General features: G+C 39.1%; 1 protein-coding gene across 12 annotated transcripts in view; it reads left to right on the forward strand.

Moving 5' to 3' along the window:
- Positions 1–18,104, forward strand: part of PARD3 (par-3 family cell polarity regulator) — a 449,586-nt gene that overhangs the window by 322,816 nt on the left and 108,666 nt on the right. For 8 of the 12 annotated variants that reach the window (XM_069006483.1, XM_069006484.1, XM_069006486.1 and 5 more), the window contains one exon: positions 9,614–9,724. The exons of 3 other annotated variants lie outside the window; for them this stretch is intronic. In XM_069006483.1, coding sequence (XP_068862584.1) covers positions 9,614–9,724 — 111 coding nt within the window. Of the gene's footprint in view, positions 1–6,773; positions 7,925–9,613; positions 9,725–18,104 lie in introns of those variants that run through there. One more of the 12 variants, XM_069006492.1, reaches the window with a different exon arrangement.

Raw genomic sequence — 18,104 nt, forward strand, 5'->3', positions numbered from 1 at the left:
TTTTTCCTTTTCTGGCAGGAAAGTTTGAAGCAAATTTCTCTTGCAACTTTTTATTCTCTTTTTCTTTGGCCATCTCTTGAGTGCCAGTAAAATGGGTGGGTTTTTATGTTTCATTAGCATTTCTTATAAGGTCTGCCTTTAGACCAGTACCCATTTTCTAAATTGTACTTCTTTAGGGTTGCAAAAAATCATGGTAACCAGATGCAGTATTTGTCTCTGGCCTAGCAAAGTGTTAGATTTAACAAAAGAAGCTAATAAAAATGTTCAAATTGACCCTTCTCATCACTTGGACTTCTTGGAGCTCAATCAATCACTCATTATTATCAGAGTTACTCACACAGAGGCAGAAGTGCTAGTGTTTCTCATAATCAGCCCTTGAGCCAGACATAATTTGCAATTTGAAGCATTGTATTTGGAAACAATAATGCATTAAAATGAACAGAGCAGGAATTAGAAGTATATTTGTGGAGAGAAGATGTTGACGAGTAGCCGTGGTTTAAACCTGTCTCTGAGGATCCTTAGTGGACACAGGCAATTAGAGGCATACAGTGCAGTATTGTTCGTACCTAAATGGGTCCACGATTTTTAAACTCTGTTGAGTGAGACAAAAGCAACAGCAGAGGTTGCAGAGCAGCAGTGGGCAGATGGGGAGCACCAGGGTAAGGTGGTGTCACCTGTTTGGCCCAGTGTGAGCCAGAGATGGAGGGCTGAGCCTGGCACTGGGATGTAGGATTTTACTTCATCCCAGAAAAATTGCCTATGCTGTAGAAGAATGACTGCTTCAGATTGTCAGGAACTTGTTCATGGTGGCTGCAGTTGATGCTGAGAATTTGGGAATTTTTTGTTATCCCTATGTATGGCATTATGTATTGCAAAGTAGAGAGTTGTATGTGTGCTTTTATGTATGCAGTCTGTGAGTTAGCATACTGCAGGCCGTCACTCAGGCTTTTTCAGGAGCCTGCTCTTTATAAGTGAGGCTTTGGTGTTTTTTTTTGGAGTTTGTATTTACAGTCTTTCAATTACTGTTTAGTCCCTTACTGCCCAGTACTGCACTTTAGAACAGGGCACTGCAGTCTTGATGGGCACATTCTGTGTGAGAGGGGTGACAGGAGAATTTTTAAGCACATTAAATCACAGTACACAATATAAAAATCACAGTACAAAAGTATGAGAATATATAAATATAAATTATAAAAAGACTGAATTAGCTTGGCTGGGTCACATGTATGAGGTAGAGCTACTTTCTTCAATGACAAGTAGCACACGGTGTGTCAAATTTAAGCTTGGGGCAAGTAACTGTGGTCAATAAATGCTCCCTTTTTTGAATACATACATAGCATTAAAGAGCTCAGGTCACAAACTTTAAAATGCTTACACTGTTATGAAATGTCCATTAAAATGTCATGTACTACTTCTGTGGTTGCTCCCATCATTAATGACTGTTAACAAATTGTACCTAAGCAGCTTTTTTTGATATTCCTGACTTCTTCAGGGATGCCACAATCCCCAGTTTAACAGGTTTTGGCTGACCACCATGAATATGAATTATTTATGGCAACTTTTACTGCACTGTGGTATTGCTTACTGAGTAGATTTGGACATCTCTGTTTGCTGTCTTGCTGCTGTCTTTCCAGTAGTATCATTGTAAAATTTTTCATACTTCCTTTGACCTTCTCAGACTGCTTTTCAACTACAGTAGTTTGACGTAGCTGTTAGAGTTTTTTTCTGATTTCTTGTGCTTTTTAAATTTATTTATTAGTGCTGTCCATGGCTCCAGCTAGCTTCAGGCAATCATGAGTAGCAATGCAAGAAGATTATCTTCTGTTTAGAAACTTGCAAACAGATGGTCTTTCCATAAAAGAAATCTGTTTTTAAAAGTTCCACCATTTTATTCTGGAAGTAAATATTAAAAATGCTTAAGTTGTGAAAAGAGAGTGCCTTGGTGTGAATAATATTCTGCCTGTTGTGTCATGCCTTTCAGGAAATGTTATCAAAACTGTTTATGAAAATAATTGAATGAAACCTCATGACATGTCTCTTGGTTTGGCATCATACCCGTTTTCAATGAAGTTGGGATACTGACTCAAAAGACAGGCAGATTACATTTCACTGGCTGGAAACAGTTATGGATCACATATGTTGTTTCCACTTCTTTCCAGGAAGTTGTTGTGGGAATCACCGGTGCTGTTGTACATGAAGTGTTGCGATACATGCGCCGTCCTGTCTGTTCTCTTTGAGCAAACTTAGTTTGGTGAGATGTACTAGAATACCCCCTTGAATGGGGCTTAAACATGTTTTTTTAATATTTCCAAAAAAAGTGATCCAGAGGCTGCTGAGACAAAATGTGTGAATAGAACACAGAAGACCTTCACATGCTTTACAGTTTTCAGGCCCAAGGTGGGCACTTCAGAGGGCTGCTATTTTGCAGTAACAGCCACTTTGGTTCTCATGCTTTAAATTTCTGTGTTTGTGGCTGAGCATGTGAGTTTCTTTATTGCTTGAAGGCAAACATCACTGGCCTGAAGAGATACAGGGTATTCTTCATTTTCATGAGTTACCTATGACCTTTTGTAATGCGCTTTTCTTGGTTTGTGACAGCAGAGTTCTCTAGGAACCCCCCTGGCAGGGGTCTTCTGCTGAATGTTGCACCAGAAGGATTGCTGCTTTATCAGTTTTAACGCAGGCAAGGAAATCCATGGAAAACGAAGCTATCAATGTCTGTTTTAATTATGCCCACAAGCTCCGGCATCAGAGTGCCTGCACATCAGTGCTTCTGTGTCATCTCAGGACAGTGCTGCTGCTGAGTCACTCCAGCAGTCACTGGACTCCCTCCCAACAATTAGAATTGGATCTACTATTTGATGAGTAGCATGTGATAACAGGCTATTTCTAGAAATCCGTTGCAAATATGTAAATGTTTACACTTAAGAACATGTTTTTAAAAATAGCACTTGCACAATTTTTCTTGGAATGGAAGGCTTCTAAACCTTCAAGTCATCACTAAAGAGAGTGGCTTTTGTTTGCTATGCTATATCCTTGTTTTTTGTTTTTTGGGCTTTTTTTTAGCAACAGAATGGTTTTGTGTGTCACAATACTATGTTGCAATATAAATCTTATGATTTTGCTGATACAGTAGGGTGAGAAAGATTACAGAAATCATTGCAAAATCATTCAAATGTTTACATTATGTGTGTCTGTGTGAATACTGTTTGCTACTATGGGTAAAAGAGCATGCCTTGAAGATAGAAAACACTGACAAAATAGCTCAAGACACCTACCAATTGTTAATTTTTAATGATGGACTTTTTTCTATTAAGGAACATAATGCGACTGAACTTCTGTCTCAATCAATTTTTGGTTTTTTTTCATTAATCAACTAATGCATGTTTCTTCTGTAGCTCTTTATTCTAATGAAATATGTGGATGATTCGGCAGACGACAATGATCTCATCAGTAACGCATCAGAGTAAAATCCATTTAGCAGATTACGTGTATATTATTTTTGTTATATCAAGGATGCTGATACATGTTCTTTTAAACTGAATTTTTTTTGAGACAACTTGTAAATGTGGAATTTCTGTTGTTACCATTCATGCGTCCTTCTTGCTTCACTTGTTCTATCTGTATTTATGTCTAATTATGCAAAATCACTTACATGTTCTTTATGTCACATGTATATTTTATGTACATTTCACTTTTTTTTATATATATATGGTATCATGCTGTAGCTTGAGCTTGTTCTTTAAATGTTCTGCTATGCTGTCTTCTCTGTTGAGCCTCATACTGTTCATTTGCTTTGATGCACTGGCCCAAAGCCACTGAAGGCACTTGTTAGTCAGTGCCTCTCTGTTCAGTGTGATAGACTTCGGATTAGGTCACCTCCTAGTTGGTGACAGTCATTCAAGCAAGTAAGCTTGAAAGTGAGCCAGCTAGGGACTGACAGAGAGGTTTGGGTATTCATTTTAGTTTGATTAGATTATCCAGAGTTCATGAGATTTCCTATTTGAGGGTCAAGCTTATGGCATACAGGTCTGTGTTCTCATCTTTTTATTAATAACAATGTGACAAACCAGTGTCATGGGGCCTGAGGGTGGTCCTTTCCTCTGATGTGACTTGTCTGTTATGTACTAGAGATCATAGATTTAAAAGATGGTCCTTTTACAGTTTTTAATTTCTTCACTTACTGTGATTCCTGTTGTTGGCTGAATTTGAGGATTTAAGTCTGTGGATCTGTGAATGTGGCTTTGAGCATTTACACTTATCTTGAAACTTTCTCCAACCCTTAGTGTAAAAAGAGAATTAAGAAGATATAAATTAAGTAGAACTCTGGAGTATCTTGGCAATTAGAGTGAACAAGATTTCGGCTGCTCTCTTTCATCAATTTCTCACACTCATGGACAGACAGGGTATTTTTAATTTACAACCTGTATTTCAATTAGTCATAGAAATTTTTTCTTTGCTTGTGCAGCTACAGAATAAAATTAAACTACACTTTAGCTATACTTTTTATAACGGGGTTTAAATGAGAGACCAACTGAATAAACAAGCTGTTACAGAAGAAACATTGTTAGTATTATGAAGAGATTATTCTATAACCATACAGTTTGTGTCCTCAAAGAAGTACTAAGCTATATATCTATGAAAGGATATGTTTATGAACAGAATGGTAATTTTTTTATTACTTGGGGCTTGGAGGAAAATGTGCACTTCTTTTCTGGTCTTTATTTTCTACCCTGAGTAATATTCTGTCCTCTGCTTCTAAGAATTGAGATTGAGGGAAGTGGTGGCCACAGGTCAGTGTTGTGCTTTGGTGGCTGTAGGTGCTTCAGAGGAGCTTTAGCAACAGAACTGTTTTCCTCATGAATATGGTAGCTTGGTGAGACAGTAGTGTGCATAATTTGGTTGCACGTCATGTAGTAGCTCATGTCTGTGCATTGGTATCTTGTGCAGTGATTTAGGCTGGGCTTTTATAGCTTGCAGTCAAATTGTTGGCACTGAGCATAGCAGAAGAAAAGAGCTTGGAATTAGATTCTCAAGACTGTCTGAACATCAGTGCCACAGATGCTCCTTTTCTGCATGGTTTTGGTTTTTAGTTCCAAAATTAGTAGTTTCTACCTTTGTTTTTAAGCACTGTCCTCCTTTTCACTAATGCAGGGAACATTGCTGGCACAGATGCTGAGTGATGGAGTTTTCATGTACGTATCGGAAGGTTGTAATTTCATTTGCATTTTTAAGAACTGCAATGAGTATCCCAGCAGCCAGCCCCCCAGGAGTGAGAATGAGACCATCTCAGGTTCAGACAAGCGCCTGAAAATCACCAAGGCACTCTAGGCTTGAGGCACTCTAACCAGCTGCATGCAGCAGAGAACTGCTCCTGTGTCTGGGGAGGGAGCAGCCAGGGCCAGGATCACAGCGCTTGGCTGTATCCTCAAGGCCTTGCAAAAGCCTAGAGTCTCTCTGATACAGGAGAAATGGATGGTGATTTCTGTTTTACAAGGGAGATATCTTTGATTGCACTTTGTGAGTTTCAGTCTTAGGCTGTTCTCAGTAAGTGAGCAGTCACTTCAGTCAGAGAACTTATTATGTGGGTGTGTCAGGCCATTCAATATATAGATTATGAAAAAAATAGAATTGGAAGCAGTAAGGTTCCAAATTTGCCATGGGTCATGCATGGGATGTATGTCCTAATTCCATCTGTCCTTCCTTTTGAGTACCTGAGCAGTAAAGAGGTAAGATGCACGATGCAAAGCCTGGTGGCTTGCGAGGAAGGTGTCACACACATTAATGTTCATGGGGCAAGCTGGGGACTGGACCAGTTGCACTTGTAAGGAGGTAAAACTTTGACATAGGTAAGCCAGATCTTTGCTTTGAGCCGATGCATTCAATTCAGGCTGTTGTAAGTACTGGGAGTAATTCTGGGCACCTGACTCAGACTTTTGACTCACACCATTAAACAAAGGCCACCGAAGAGCAGCAGAAAGGGCTTTACCTCTGGCTGTGGAGACAGTGCACAGTAACTGGGGGATGTTTTGAAGGGATATTGCATAGACTGCTTGAATTTCACTGGTCTGAATAGTCCTATTTCTAAGTGTCCTGTTTCAGTTAATAGTCATGAATAGGAAACATCATTTATATGAGTAGGAAACATCTACCTGAAGAAATTAGGACAGGTGATTTTCAATAGCTTTACACCAGTGTAGTCATACCACAGTACAGCTGACAGAGTTTTAACAGCTGGCTTTAATGGTGTGCCCTAGCATTGCTGGATGTTGCATTTCTGTAGTTAAATTTAGCTTGAATATGACTGTTAAATAAATAATTTATAAATGTCTGTTATAAATTTGGTGGAGAGGATGCTGATTTGGGCTGTGGGTTTCATTATGACTATAAATCATACTTCATGAAGCAAACACTTTTAATAGAAGTAAATAACAAACACATTTATTGCTAGCAAGAGTAATCTTATCAAGCACTCTGAATGATGTTTGGAGTGGGGAGTGTTGACTGCTCCTACAGAAATAAAGGAGTGGGGGTGTACAAATGTATCTCTGTCAGTTCTTTTCAGCACCTTTCTCAAGTGCTAGGTGGCTCTCAGCATCTTGAGATGCTATCTTAGCATCTTCTCAAAACTTTGTGATTGTTAAACCACAATTAACACAATTGTGCATTGTGCTAAAAACATGAAGCCAAATCAGGGAGGGGGGAGGATGGTGTTTGTTATTTTGGGTTCCAGGGTAGGGACAGTGCAGTTAATGTTGCTGAACTTGTTACAGGCAGTGGTGATTATGGCAGATATATCAATTCTGCGGGTGACAAAGTCCAGAGAAGGCACCTGTGCAAGACCACCATGGTTCATACTCTGCCAGGCTGTCCACTGCTGGGATGACCACTGAGCTTTTCAGAGATGGGCACTGGAAAGTCTCCGATCAGAGTGGGAACAATATGGCCACCCTCTGAAATGCCTGGGAAAGAACCAGAGCTGTCTTCCAGAGACTTTTATCAGGATGGTCCTCAGGGGCAGAAGGAACGTTAATTCCCAGACGATTGGAAGAAAACCCTGAAAAAGAAGAAGAGTTGTTGCCAGAACTTGCTCATGACTCAAAGCAAACTAAGCCCTGATGCTGCTCCACGTGCTCCCCGTGTGGTGCCTTCCTCTGCCTCTGTGGGAATGCACAAGAGCCCTGTGTGCTCTGGACTTGTGTGGTTGGATCTGGAAATTCAAACCATTGAATTTTGCTAGGTTTGCATTATTACATGTTAACATTAGAAATGCTCTCCTCACAATCATGCAGCCTGACCAGACATTTACTAGATTGCTTACAAGGATTATTAGAAATTTCCTGTGTACTTTATTTTTTTAATAAGGTATTGATTTCACTATATATCTGTTCATACTTGCAATGAATTGATTTATGGTGGCAGAAATTCTGTTTTGCTGCCAAAACGTAATGGGCAATAACTAATTCAATTTTTTTCTTTTTTTCCCCCCATTTTTTTTTTAAACCACAATTTCTTTTCAAAAATAAACTGGGTACTCCAGAATTTAACTCCTTTGCTTTGCCTGACATTTTAAATGGGTTGAGGAAGGACAGGAGACAGAAACAAATGTGAGCATCCCAGAGATGCTGTGGTAGAGTGCCACATATGTTGCTTGTCTCCTTACAGCTCTGCATGTTCCATCAGTCAGACCCATGCTGCCACCTCAGGCACTCTCTGTGTATCAGGGTAGAATGGCTCCATTCCACTGTTTTTCTGCCAAAACTCTCTGGGCTAGAGGTTTTAGGGCTCTTTTAAATTAACCAATCTCTTTTGTCTGGTGTGCAACATCCAGAACTTGATTTGAATCTCTTGTGTCATATATGTAAATGCTTTGTATAATGGTTTTGACTACTCTCTAATAAATAGATGGATGTTTTAAGAGATACATGTTGGTGTTTTGAATGACTGAATTAAGTATGTCAGTTTTACGTATAACATTATAAAATCAGAAACTTTAACTTCACACCCTATTTTGCATTTCTTAACACTATCATGTCCTCTGCTTATCCTTTTTCAGGTGGGTAATAACAAACAGTTTTAGTTTTCAGATGCCTGAATTCCTGTGGAAATGAGCAATCTGTGTGGGGAACAGGCACACACTTTAAAGTTTATGTACATGCTCCTATGCTGTATTTTTGCATTTTGGTTTTAAAGAGCTGTTTTAAGAGCCATAAACATGATTACACAATATAAATAATATCTCTTGACTGAATCGCCAGAAATTAATCATTCTGCAGGGCTTCTGTGTGGTATGTCATCATCCCACACAATGACTTTGTCCTAGAATCAAAAGGAACAAATGGGAAAATATTATAAATGCCTGGTGAACTGTAAATATTTTAAAGATGTTACATTAACAGGTGAGAAGGAAGCTTTAAGAAGTCTGTGGTTTATTTCACTGTTTGTGAGCATTTGCGGTGTTCTGTCAGCACTGTTGCTAGACATGTTTGATTACAAGTCTCACTGCTTTAATTTCACTTTTGATGTGAACCTGAGTGTGAAGGGCCACAGTGTCAGTCAGCTCTCAGATGAGTGTTTGGTATAAAAAGAGTAAAATTCTTGCTGCTTTTGGTGTGAAAAATGATGCCACGTTTAATTGGTATATATACTGTTTAACAGATACATGTGAGCCCTTCTGCCTTAAATAGAAAATTTTCATCTAAAGTTTAGATCTATTTAAACGTTATATTAAAGTGTTTGTTTGGTTCGCTCCATTCAAAAGTCATTACTTCCAGAATAGGTCAGAAACGTCTTAAGAAATATGAATAATTTTGTCCTAATAATAACTGAATATCTCAAATGCCAAATTCTTCACTCCCTGAAAGTTTAAAGAAAACAGTGGAATATGCAAATATGGAAGAAACCTAATGTATTTGAAATGTAGCCTTTAGAGGGGAAGAGGAGATGTGAAGAGGGCAAACTCTGGGTTGGCAGCACCCGTCTCTGTCTAGGGCAGCCCAGACAGCTCCATCCCTCCACTCATCCTCCCACACTGGAACACCCTTGGGGAAGGAGCCATGAGTAAGAGAGTTAAAAAAGCCCTCTGGTGCTGAAAAAGAATAAACTGAGTTTTGAATTACGTTCTGTGTGTGGTGAAACGGCCCTTTCGGGGTGTGGGGTGCAGTGCTGTCCCGGGAGCTGTCAGACCTGCAGGTCCCTCTCCCCTCATGTTCATGTGGGGAAGCCTTCGCTTAATGCACACATCAGCTGTGTCCTTGGGCAGAGATGGTGTTCTAAAACATTGTTTGACTGTCTGTTTAAGAATAGTGACCCCAAAATCCTGGCATAAAAGAGGAATGTGGTACAATTACTGGGTTTTTGTTTGTTCTGTTCTTCAGTGAGGAATTCTATAAACTTTTAAGGGGAGTGAAATAAAAATAAAAATAACTCATGTAAAAAACCCCAACCTGGAAGCAGCCTGAAAATACTAAAAACTGAGGTTCTGAGGTCTTTGCACTTTCCTTTCCTGGTTTCCCAGCAGCCCTTCTTGGAGAACTCTCTTTGTCATAGGAAAAGGAAAATACAGTTTTGTTCATTTCACAAGTTAGATTCTTTTTTTGTGTGTTATTAACAGGTTTGGCAAACATCGCAAAGATGACAAGAGTGAGAAAACTGGTAAAATAAAAGTGCAGGAAGCTCTTACTTCAGAAGAGGAGAGAATACGAATGAAGCAAGAACAGGAGAGGTAGACTTCAGTATTTGCTTAAACCTTGATAGAGAGAGTCTGTTTTTTAAATTAAATAACTGAAGTTCAATTTTCTCTGATGAATTTTCCCACATGTTGGTATGTTTATATACTTTAAATAACAAGACAAAGCTGGATTTATTTTTGACATTAGTATGAACAGCTCCTTTGGCTGTGTTAAGCATCTTTTATAGACCCAGAGCTCCCTTTCTTATTGAGGAGACTGAAATAATAAAATGAAATGCTTTCTCTATATATTCTATAACTGATTTTATTGACATTTTCAGAAAACAAGTATTTATATAGAATGAAATATGTTTTGTATTTTTCTTCAAAGTTTTGCATATCTACATTTTTCAATGATAAATTTAGGAGAAACCTAAAAATTATACTTACCAGTATATTTGTCACTGGAGTTCAGTCTATTTATGTGCCATGCAGTCTGTTTATGGAATGATATGTATATTAAACTGCTAATTGTAAAAATGAGTGGTGAGTACCTCTATTTTTCCTTGTCAGCTTCCCTTAACATAAAAAAACCACTATGTAATATATATGTCATATGCTCTTCTCAATATTTCCAGTCTACTTTTCATCCTGTCTCTTGTAGTCCTAGATATCTGGGGCCTAGGCTCTGGTGTCTCTCAGATCAATTTAGTCAAAATCTTGAGAAGTTTAGGTTATCAATTAAGTAATACTGGGGAATGTGAGTGGAGAAACAACCTCTTTGAGTAGACATCACTTCAGTAAAGAGACAAACTTTATGAAGTTTTATGAAGGGTAAATAGATTGACACATTTAGTAGTGAAAGTGAACTATATATTAGAATTATTTATCTAAAAATCATGCTATAGCTCAGCCATAAATTTAGGATTGATGCAGGAACTCCAGAGGGAAATTTTCTTGTCCTTGTACAGGAGATATCACTAATTAGTCATAATGATGTCTTTAACCATCATCTCTATGCACCTTGGTCTTCTGCGGATAAGAACAAAAATTTGTGAATGGTGGCTTCATCAATAACAGCTCAATGGAATAGAGAGCCACAGTAACTCTTGTGTAGACTCCTCAGTTAAACCTAAAATGGTTTGCTTTCAGTTCTTTTAGGGTTCAATGATTTATGGTACAGTTAAGGCAGGCTGGGAGTGTGTGTTTATTAGTTTAACTTGTTAAACTCCAGAAACTTTATCATTTGTGACCATCTGTTTAGATTACATCATGGGAATTCTTTTACTCTTTAGCAGATACACTATTATAAACTGATGTAAAAATTTATTCTTTTCTTTGTCCATCCATTCTGATTGTAGAAGGTGGCTGGATTACAGTGCCTGGATGGTTTTTTACTAGTCTGATTGGTTTTTGTTTTCTCTTTTTTAAGAAAAGTGAGGCAGGGTCATTGAATTTATTCCTTTTTTAAAAAATAAAGTGTTTGCAGATTAAATGGTAAAGAGGAAGATGGGAATTGAAGGAAATAAGTGATGAGGGTGTTTGTGCAGCCAACTTCCGTTCACATGGATGGAGCAGCCACAGAGCTCATGCCAGGGGTGCAGAGCCATGGAAAGCTGCTTCGGTTGCTCTGGCCAGCTCAGGGCAGGGGATGGTTGGCCAGACAAGCACCACACTGTGCCCTGGCTTCACACACTGCTGGGCCTCAGCTGGCCCTTAGGGTTTCTTAGTAACATTAGGTCCCCAGAAAATCAGCCATATACATTTATAAAAGGAAGAAAGACTTGATGCCTGAGTTAGTAACGTTTTCTCTCTCTTCATTCTCTCTCCCTGTCTCTCTGTGTCTCTCTGTCTCTCTCAGTAAGAATGGTGAGAGTATAGACTGTCCATGTGATGATGTAAGAGAGGTTGCAATAGTCACGCTGGGTACCAAGGCAGAATTATGAAATTATTTGTATAGTCCCCAGTGCATGGAGCAAATTCCTAATCCCTGTCCATCAAGTTATGCTAACCAATTTGAATCTTTCCTGGAATCTCATTCCTTGTGTGTCATAAAAACAATTTTATGTGTTCACTGAAACTGCAGAAAATGCATGTGCCAGAACTTCATAACAGCTTGATGTTATAGTAACATGGGTTCTTCTCCTCTCATTACTCTCTTTCCCTGTGTATTTGCTTTCCTTTGTGTTATAAGAGAATGCAACTTCTTTGGGGTAGTCGCATGTACAACTAATAAAAGATAATAAAATAGCAACCAAATGTGTGAGGTGCTTCCTTATGTTTCTGAAAAATTCAGATGTTGATTTGGTCCACAGAGATGAAATATTTTTGCAGTTAGATTGCAGAGTTTCCTTTTGATCCTGTAAAATAATGATGTTAGATACATGCTGTTAATGAAGAGTACTCTTACAAATTAACTGAACAATCCCTCAAAATGCTTACTAGGAGACAGAGTAAAATATTACTGTCAGTGTTGGCTCATAATGGCTGCTATTTTAACTTTGTTTTCTGTGGTTTTTTGCTCCTCAATTTTTTTATCAGTGCAATTCACTTGTTCTATTTTACTTGGTATTTGATACTATATACCTCTAAAATGATGCAATGCTTTGGGGAAATAGGTAGGATTTAATGAATTTGCTATGTATGAGAGGCTAGGAGCAAAAATCCTTAGAGGGGTCAGAGAACAAGTGAACAGCCCATTAAAGAATCAATCATGCCCACAATTTTATGGAATTATTATGCCTTTACTTTATAATTTTAACAGTATTGTGCTTACAGTAGTATTTTCTTTAAAACCTAGCGTTCATATGGATTATGAGACAAATAAGAAAATTAATGCTCTTCAATTTACCATGATTAAATTAATAAAATGGCCTTTTATGAATATATTATTAATAATAATTTCTTGATTCTGTGATTCTTTGATTAAGGAGTGTATCTTTTAAGCTGCGTCTCTCTTAAGCTACATCCTATATATGTTGGATATATATGTATATGGCGCATGTTTACTGACAATCTTAAAGTAAATTTGAACCCAAAATGAAATTATCTAGTTGAAAATACAGCCAGCTTTCAATGACAAGGAATACTGGAACAATTAGGGGTGTCACCTGATGAGACAACCTACTAGTCTTATGAAAAATTCTGTTAATACTTGCTATTTGTAAATGCTCCAAATGTTGGAGTAACAGTTCACCCAAGACCATAGAACATTGCCTCATGTCACTATGCTTTAACACTGGCTTACTGCACAGAAACAAGTCTGCTAGCATTATCCTTGAGTATCCGCCAAGCACTGATCTGAAAATCTGGCTGGGCTCTGCTGTGCTGTTAGAAAGGGTTCTCTCCAGCAGTGGCACCAGTCAAAAACTCAAGGCAAGATTAGGCAATAGGTTTTCTGAATGTGGCCTTGAGTCTCCTAAGAAAGAGTGTATATGGCAGTCTACAGGAAGCTAAATAAGAACCAAATTCAGTTAGCTCTGCTCCTGTGCCAGATCACAGCTGTTTTACATATATGTTAATTTGGGGCCTCTCTTTGCTGTGTGGTCATCTTGTCTGTCTATCACTGGACTGCTCAAACTGGGCACCACTGAGATGCTGCATTTCACTCAGACAGGCTGAGAAAGCAGCCCTGGGTCCTTTGTGGTTTTGTTGTAGAAGGTCTTTTATCAAATCCAGACTCTACTGATGCACCTGTGGTTTGCATATCTTCCTAAAATCTCTTGGATTATACAGACTGAAGATGCGTGGAATATCTTGAGCTTTCAGAGATGCTTCCAACTGCTTACAGTTTTACACAAGCATTGCAGTGTTGGATAGACTTAAAAGTAGATTTTGAAACTTTTGTCAGTGACCAAGGAGAATCAGTTCATATGGGTGGTCACCTTGTGCTGTGCTGCTGCATCAAAACCTCTGGAAGCCCACAGACCTTTCTAATCTAGAAACCCTCTACATCTGGTCTTTGAGGGCCTCCCAGAGTAGCTTTGCTCAATATTTAGCCAGCATGCCCACTGATATCCTGCAACCTGATTGCAGAAATGTTTTCTGAGTTCTTCAAGGCCCTTTAGTGTAGTCTCAGGAGATGTGAAGATGGAACTGTTTAGAAAACCTACTACTTTTGTCTTCTGGTTGTTATTGGTGGCCCTTCCTGGAGAGAGATGTCCCTTGAACAGCAGGTTCTGATACCTTTGTTTCTCCCTCTTCCACCCTTGCATTTTTCCTTCAATTTCATTTTTTGCTGTTCTGTTTTGGGCTTTTTTTTTTTTCCCCCCTTTCTTTTTCTTTCCATTTCAACTTTGTGTTCATTACAAATATAAACCGTCAGCAAATCCAAAACCTTTGCCTGTGGTCTTCCCTTCTCTAGCACAGGCATATGCAGTTCTTGGCAAGGCCATGTGTGCCGGCCATCTTCAGCCTTGGACCGACTTCCTCTAGCAAAGAAAGTTCTCCCTGACCTGAACAACGTTACTCTTTGTACCCGGGTAGTAGATAACAGAGGACTGAACTAAACGTACCTCTTTGTGAAGTTTTTAAGAAATTCATCTGGATCCAGCATGGTTCACTGCTGGATAATGCTTAAAAGATGAAAGTTGCAATTCTCATGTAATCTCATGATTCAGAGTTCGTGATCCATCTGTGGGCAAACAGTGCTTATGCTGTAATCCGCCTCTAGAGGCACTTCCTCCTCTTGGAAGCAAAGTCTAGAGGATATTTTCTCTGTTTGGTTAATACACAGATTTAAGAGCTTTACTAATGTTCTATAAATCTCTGTGTTACCATAAAAGTGTTTTAATCTTAGTATTGTATTCTTCTTCAACTTCCATTGAAATGGATGCAAAATCAAGTGCTTAAACACCTGTGTTGGGAGGATCGGTCTTGAGGAGATAAGGACAAACCTTTTGGGAGAGAATTAAAGTGTTGTGCTGGTGGAAGCGCTGAGACAGAGGCTCCGGAGATGCTGGGAGGGCGATAGAGCGGTCAGATGGGGGCTTGTGGAGCCGGGGGCTCTCTCTGCTCTGTAATAGCAGCTGCACAATCCCAGCCTCTGTTGTGCTTGCTGGAGGACAGATAACAAGGCAGAGCGATACCGCCCTGGGTACGTGCATGTGCATAGTTCCCGTCTGGACTAGAAAACTCCTGCTGTGCTGGTTTCCCCCCCTTTCTATTTCGGCAAACATGACCTTTCGTTCCTCCGGGTTACAAAAGGAGCAACATTTACATAATTCCGCCGTCGCTGTCCCCCGAGTGCCGCCAGTCGCCCGGCCCGGGAGGTGCCTGGGCAGCGGCGGGGCCGGGAGGGGGAGCTGCGGGCTCGGCTCGGCCGGGATGGCTCCGTCCGGCCGCGCCCGGTGCCGGTGTCAGCTGGGGACAGCCGTGCTGGGCGGCCGGGGCTGCCGGGCCGGCCGGGGGGAGCCGATGCTGCCGGCGCACGGCGGGGAGGGCGGGACAGCCGTCTGTCCTGCACCGGCGGGTTTGCTGTTGGAGCTCAATCAAATAGGCTGACAGCACTTTTTTTGTGTGGATGTAAACAAGGCTGCGAGTAGAGTGGGCGTCGTTCACGCATTTTTTTTTTTTTTCCCTCTAAATTTAGAGGGAAACATTTTGCCTGTTCATTAGTAGTTAAAATAGCAGTGTTTTGGGGTTTTTTTTCCCCCCCTGAAGGATTCGGTTATTCCATAAAATGCTTCCTGTATTATATTTTCCTAAGGGTATATGGGTCTTTATCTCTAACATGTAATAAACTTCTCTTCATCCTTCTCTAGTACCATTAAAGCCACAAGCCCTTTGTTGTAAAAGTATACTAATGAATAGAAATGTTACAACAAGAACAGAAGTCTTGTGTTTTCCCTTCATCATGCATCATCCATTTTAATTAGACGAAAGGGTGGTGAGTACTGTGACAAGGGTCTGGAATTAAAATCATTAATTGATGTCAAGCTGACGAGAGACTGCTAACATGAATTTACTGACAGCAGGAAAGAAATTAACCTTATTACTTTATTTAGTACATTGGGACTATTTATTATATTTTCCTATGTAAGTTCAATGTGTTCTGTTAGTGATGATAGAGAAAGACAATTAATAAAACCTACATAAAGTTTTATTACCTCCTATCAATGACATTTGGATGAAAACCACATCAATAATTTACAAAAAACAAACCCACCAGATCCTTCTAATCAATGTAACTCATCAAAACTCTTGCAGCAATATTTTTGATATTTTAAATTAGTATAACAGGCTATGCTCTCTAGCCAAGCAGGATTGCAAAAGTGATTTGATTTAAAACCATGTCTTAGTTTCTTAATGTCAGTGTTGCAAAAAATGAAACATATTTTCTGCAGCAATGACATTGATTGGAATAACTGTCTGGTTTGATCATCATTGGAAGGTCAGCCTAACAAAGATGAGTTTTAATGTTAAGCATCTTTATTCTTTAGATGAAAGAGTACAGCAGTGTCTTACAGAATGACAGCAGCATCCTATAGATAATTTGTGACCCAAAGGTCATAATAAAAGAATAGAGGGGAGGTCATCCTGTAGTAAAGGCCATCTGGAACTGTTAAAGTATCAGATGGAGTAGGGGGCTGAACAGCAGGACACTCTTGGTGTCTTTCCAGATTTCCCAGAGAGACCATAATATTTTTATTGGAAAACCCCAACTTTTTTCCCCCTTAAGCAAAATATTTTTATCGAGCAGTTTCATCTTACTTTAAAGAAAAAAGACAACATATTGTGATGAGGAAAGGATTTTTGTTTCTTACATTGCCTAAGAGTTAGCTGTGTTTTTGAAGAAACTCAAAGGTTCAGCTTTACTTTTGCTGCTGCTGTATTTTGGTGCCACTTAACAGCTTTCAGAAAAACTGCTACCTCTAAAATGATTATTACTGCAAACACTCAGAATATAAGTAAAGTTTTCTGTTAAAACTTTCACCTTCTTCCTATCCTGTAACAGAGGAGAGGAAAAATTCCTTGGTGATCAGAAAATCAGAGCAATATGTTTCTCATTCTGACTTATTTTGTGATGGGGTCTGCTTGTCTCAGTTTCATTGAGATTTGTAGCATTGTTTTTGGCAGTGGTTTTTTACATAATGGATGAGGGTACAGGATATGAAAAAAAATCAATGGCAATAATTTTTGGAAGAGAACACAGAAGTGAAGCATGAGAATACTGAACTTTGGAAAAACATTTCAGGCCAGTTCCACTTCATAAAAATACTGACTTCAGGAGATATGTAAATTGAAGCCTTTGTAGAATAATAATAACTGGAGTCATTTTTTAAACAAAACATCACATATTCTCTAGCTACATACTGTAAGTATAGAGATTTTAAGACATCATGCTAAAAGTTTATTTTCTCTATTATTTCTCTCTAGTGATTCAACACATTGCACTGGGCAAGGTCTGGCCAAGTCCCTTGCATATATTGAAAAAAGATAATTTAGGTGGTCTTTATAATATTCTGTGTTACAAATTAGTTTAAGGTCTCTTGCAGATCATATAAATTCAGTGCTCTCTTACACATATCAGCTCTTACTTGGGACTAAAATGTTTGACTTTAGAGTGCCAAGAACTTTGGCCTAAGGCAGCAGCATGTCCTCTGATGTCATATGAACTCTCCTTTAGTGGCAGAGTTACTGTAGCAAAGACTTACTTGAGAATTACCATAGTTACTACCTGACTGAACTTACTGTTGCTGAATTGAACTGAACTCAAAACCTCTCAGGTTTTCCACACTGCACTACAGGAGTCTGTTTGACAGTAAAACAAGGCACTAATCCTACTCCTTTTTCTAATTCTTAAATACAGCAGCATTTGACTAGCCAGAAAGACACCTAATGATACATTCGTACCAGGCAGATGGATCCTCCCTCCACACCACGTCTGCAACCTTTGTTTTGTAACCACTTAGTAGAACAAGCCATTTACGAGTTATGAGACACCCAGCTCTGTTTCTGGCCGTGCTATAGATTTGTGCTTTCAGTACTGTGACCCAGTAAGGTTTAAGAAGTGAATCCTCAGAGGTGTTGTGGGTGTGAATTTGTGGGTCCTGCGCTAAGATATTTACTTATAAGCTACATTCTTTATTGGTTTGGTTTTTGTTTTTGGTTTTTTTTTTCCTTTTCTTTCATCTTCAGTGTTTGAGATTCACGTAATCCTTGCTTTGTTGTGAGGTTTTTCATTGCATTTTTTTGTCACTTCATACTGTTTCATTTTCCAACTTCAGGATTAGGCTATTTTATACATAGTACTCTAGAAACACGGAACAATGGACCTGAAATAGAGCTAGCAGCAGAATTTTGTACTCACTTTACTAGACTTCAGCTAGAGGAGCATGGCTGGTAGATAGGCTCAGCTCAACCAAATGATAACAGTGTTGTAGCTCGACCTCCAGTTGCTGCCTGCAGCATCTGGGAATGACTGATTTGATTC

Source organism: Aphelocoma coerulescens, chromosome 2 (genome assembly GCF_041296385.1).
Source record: "Aphelocoma coerulescens isolate FSJ_1873_10779 chromosome 2, UR_Acoe_1.0, whole genome shotgun sequence".
NCBI classification, from domain to species: domain Eukaryota; kingdom Metazoa; phylum Chordata; class Aves; order Passeriformes; family Corvidae; genus Aphelocoma; species Aphelocoma coerulescens.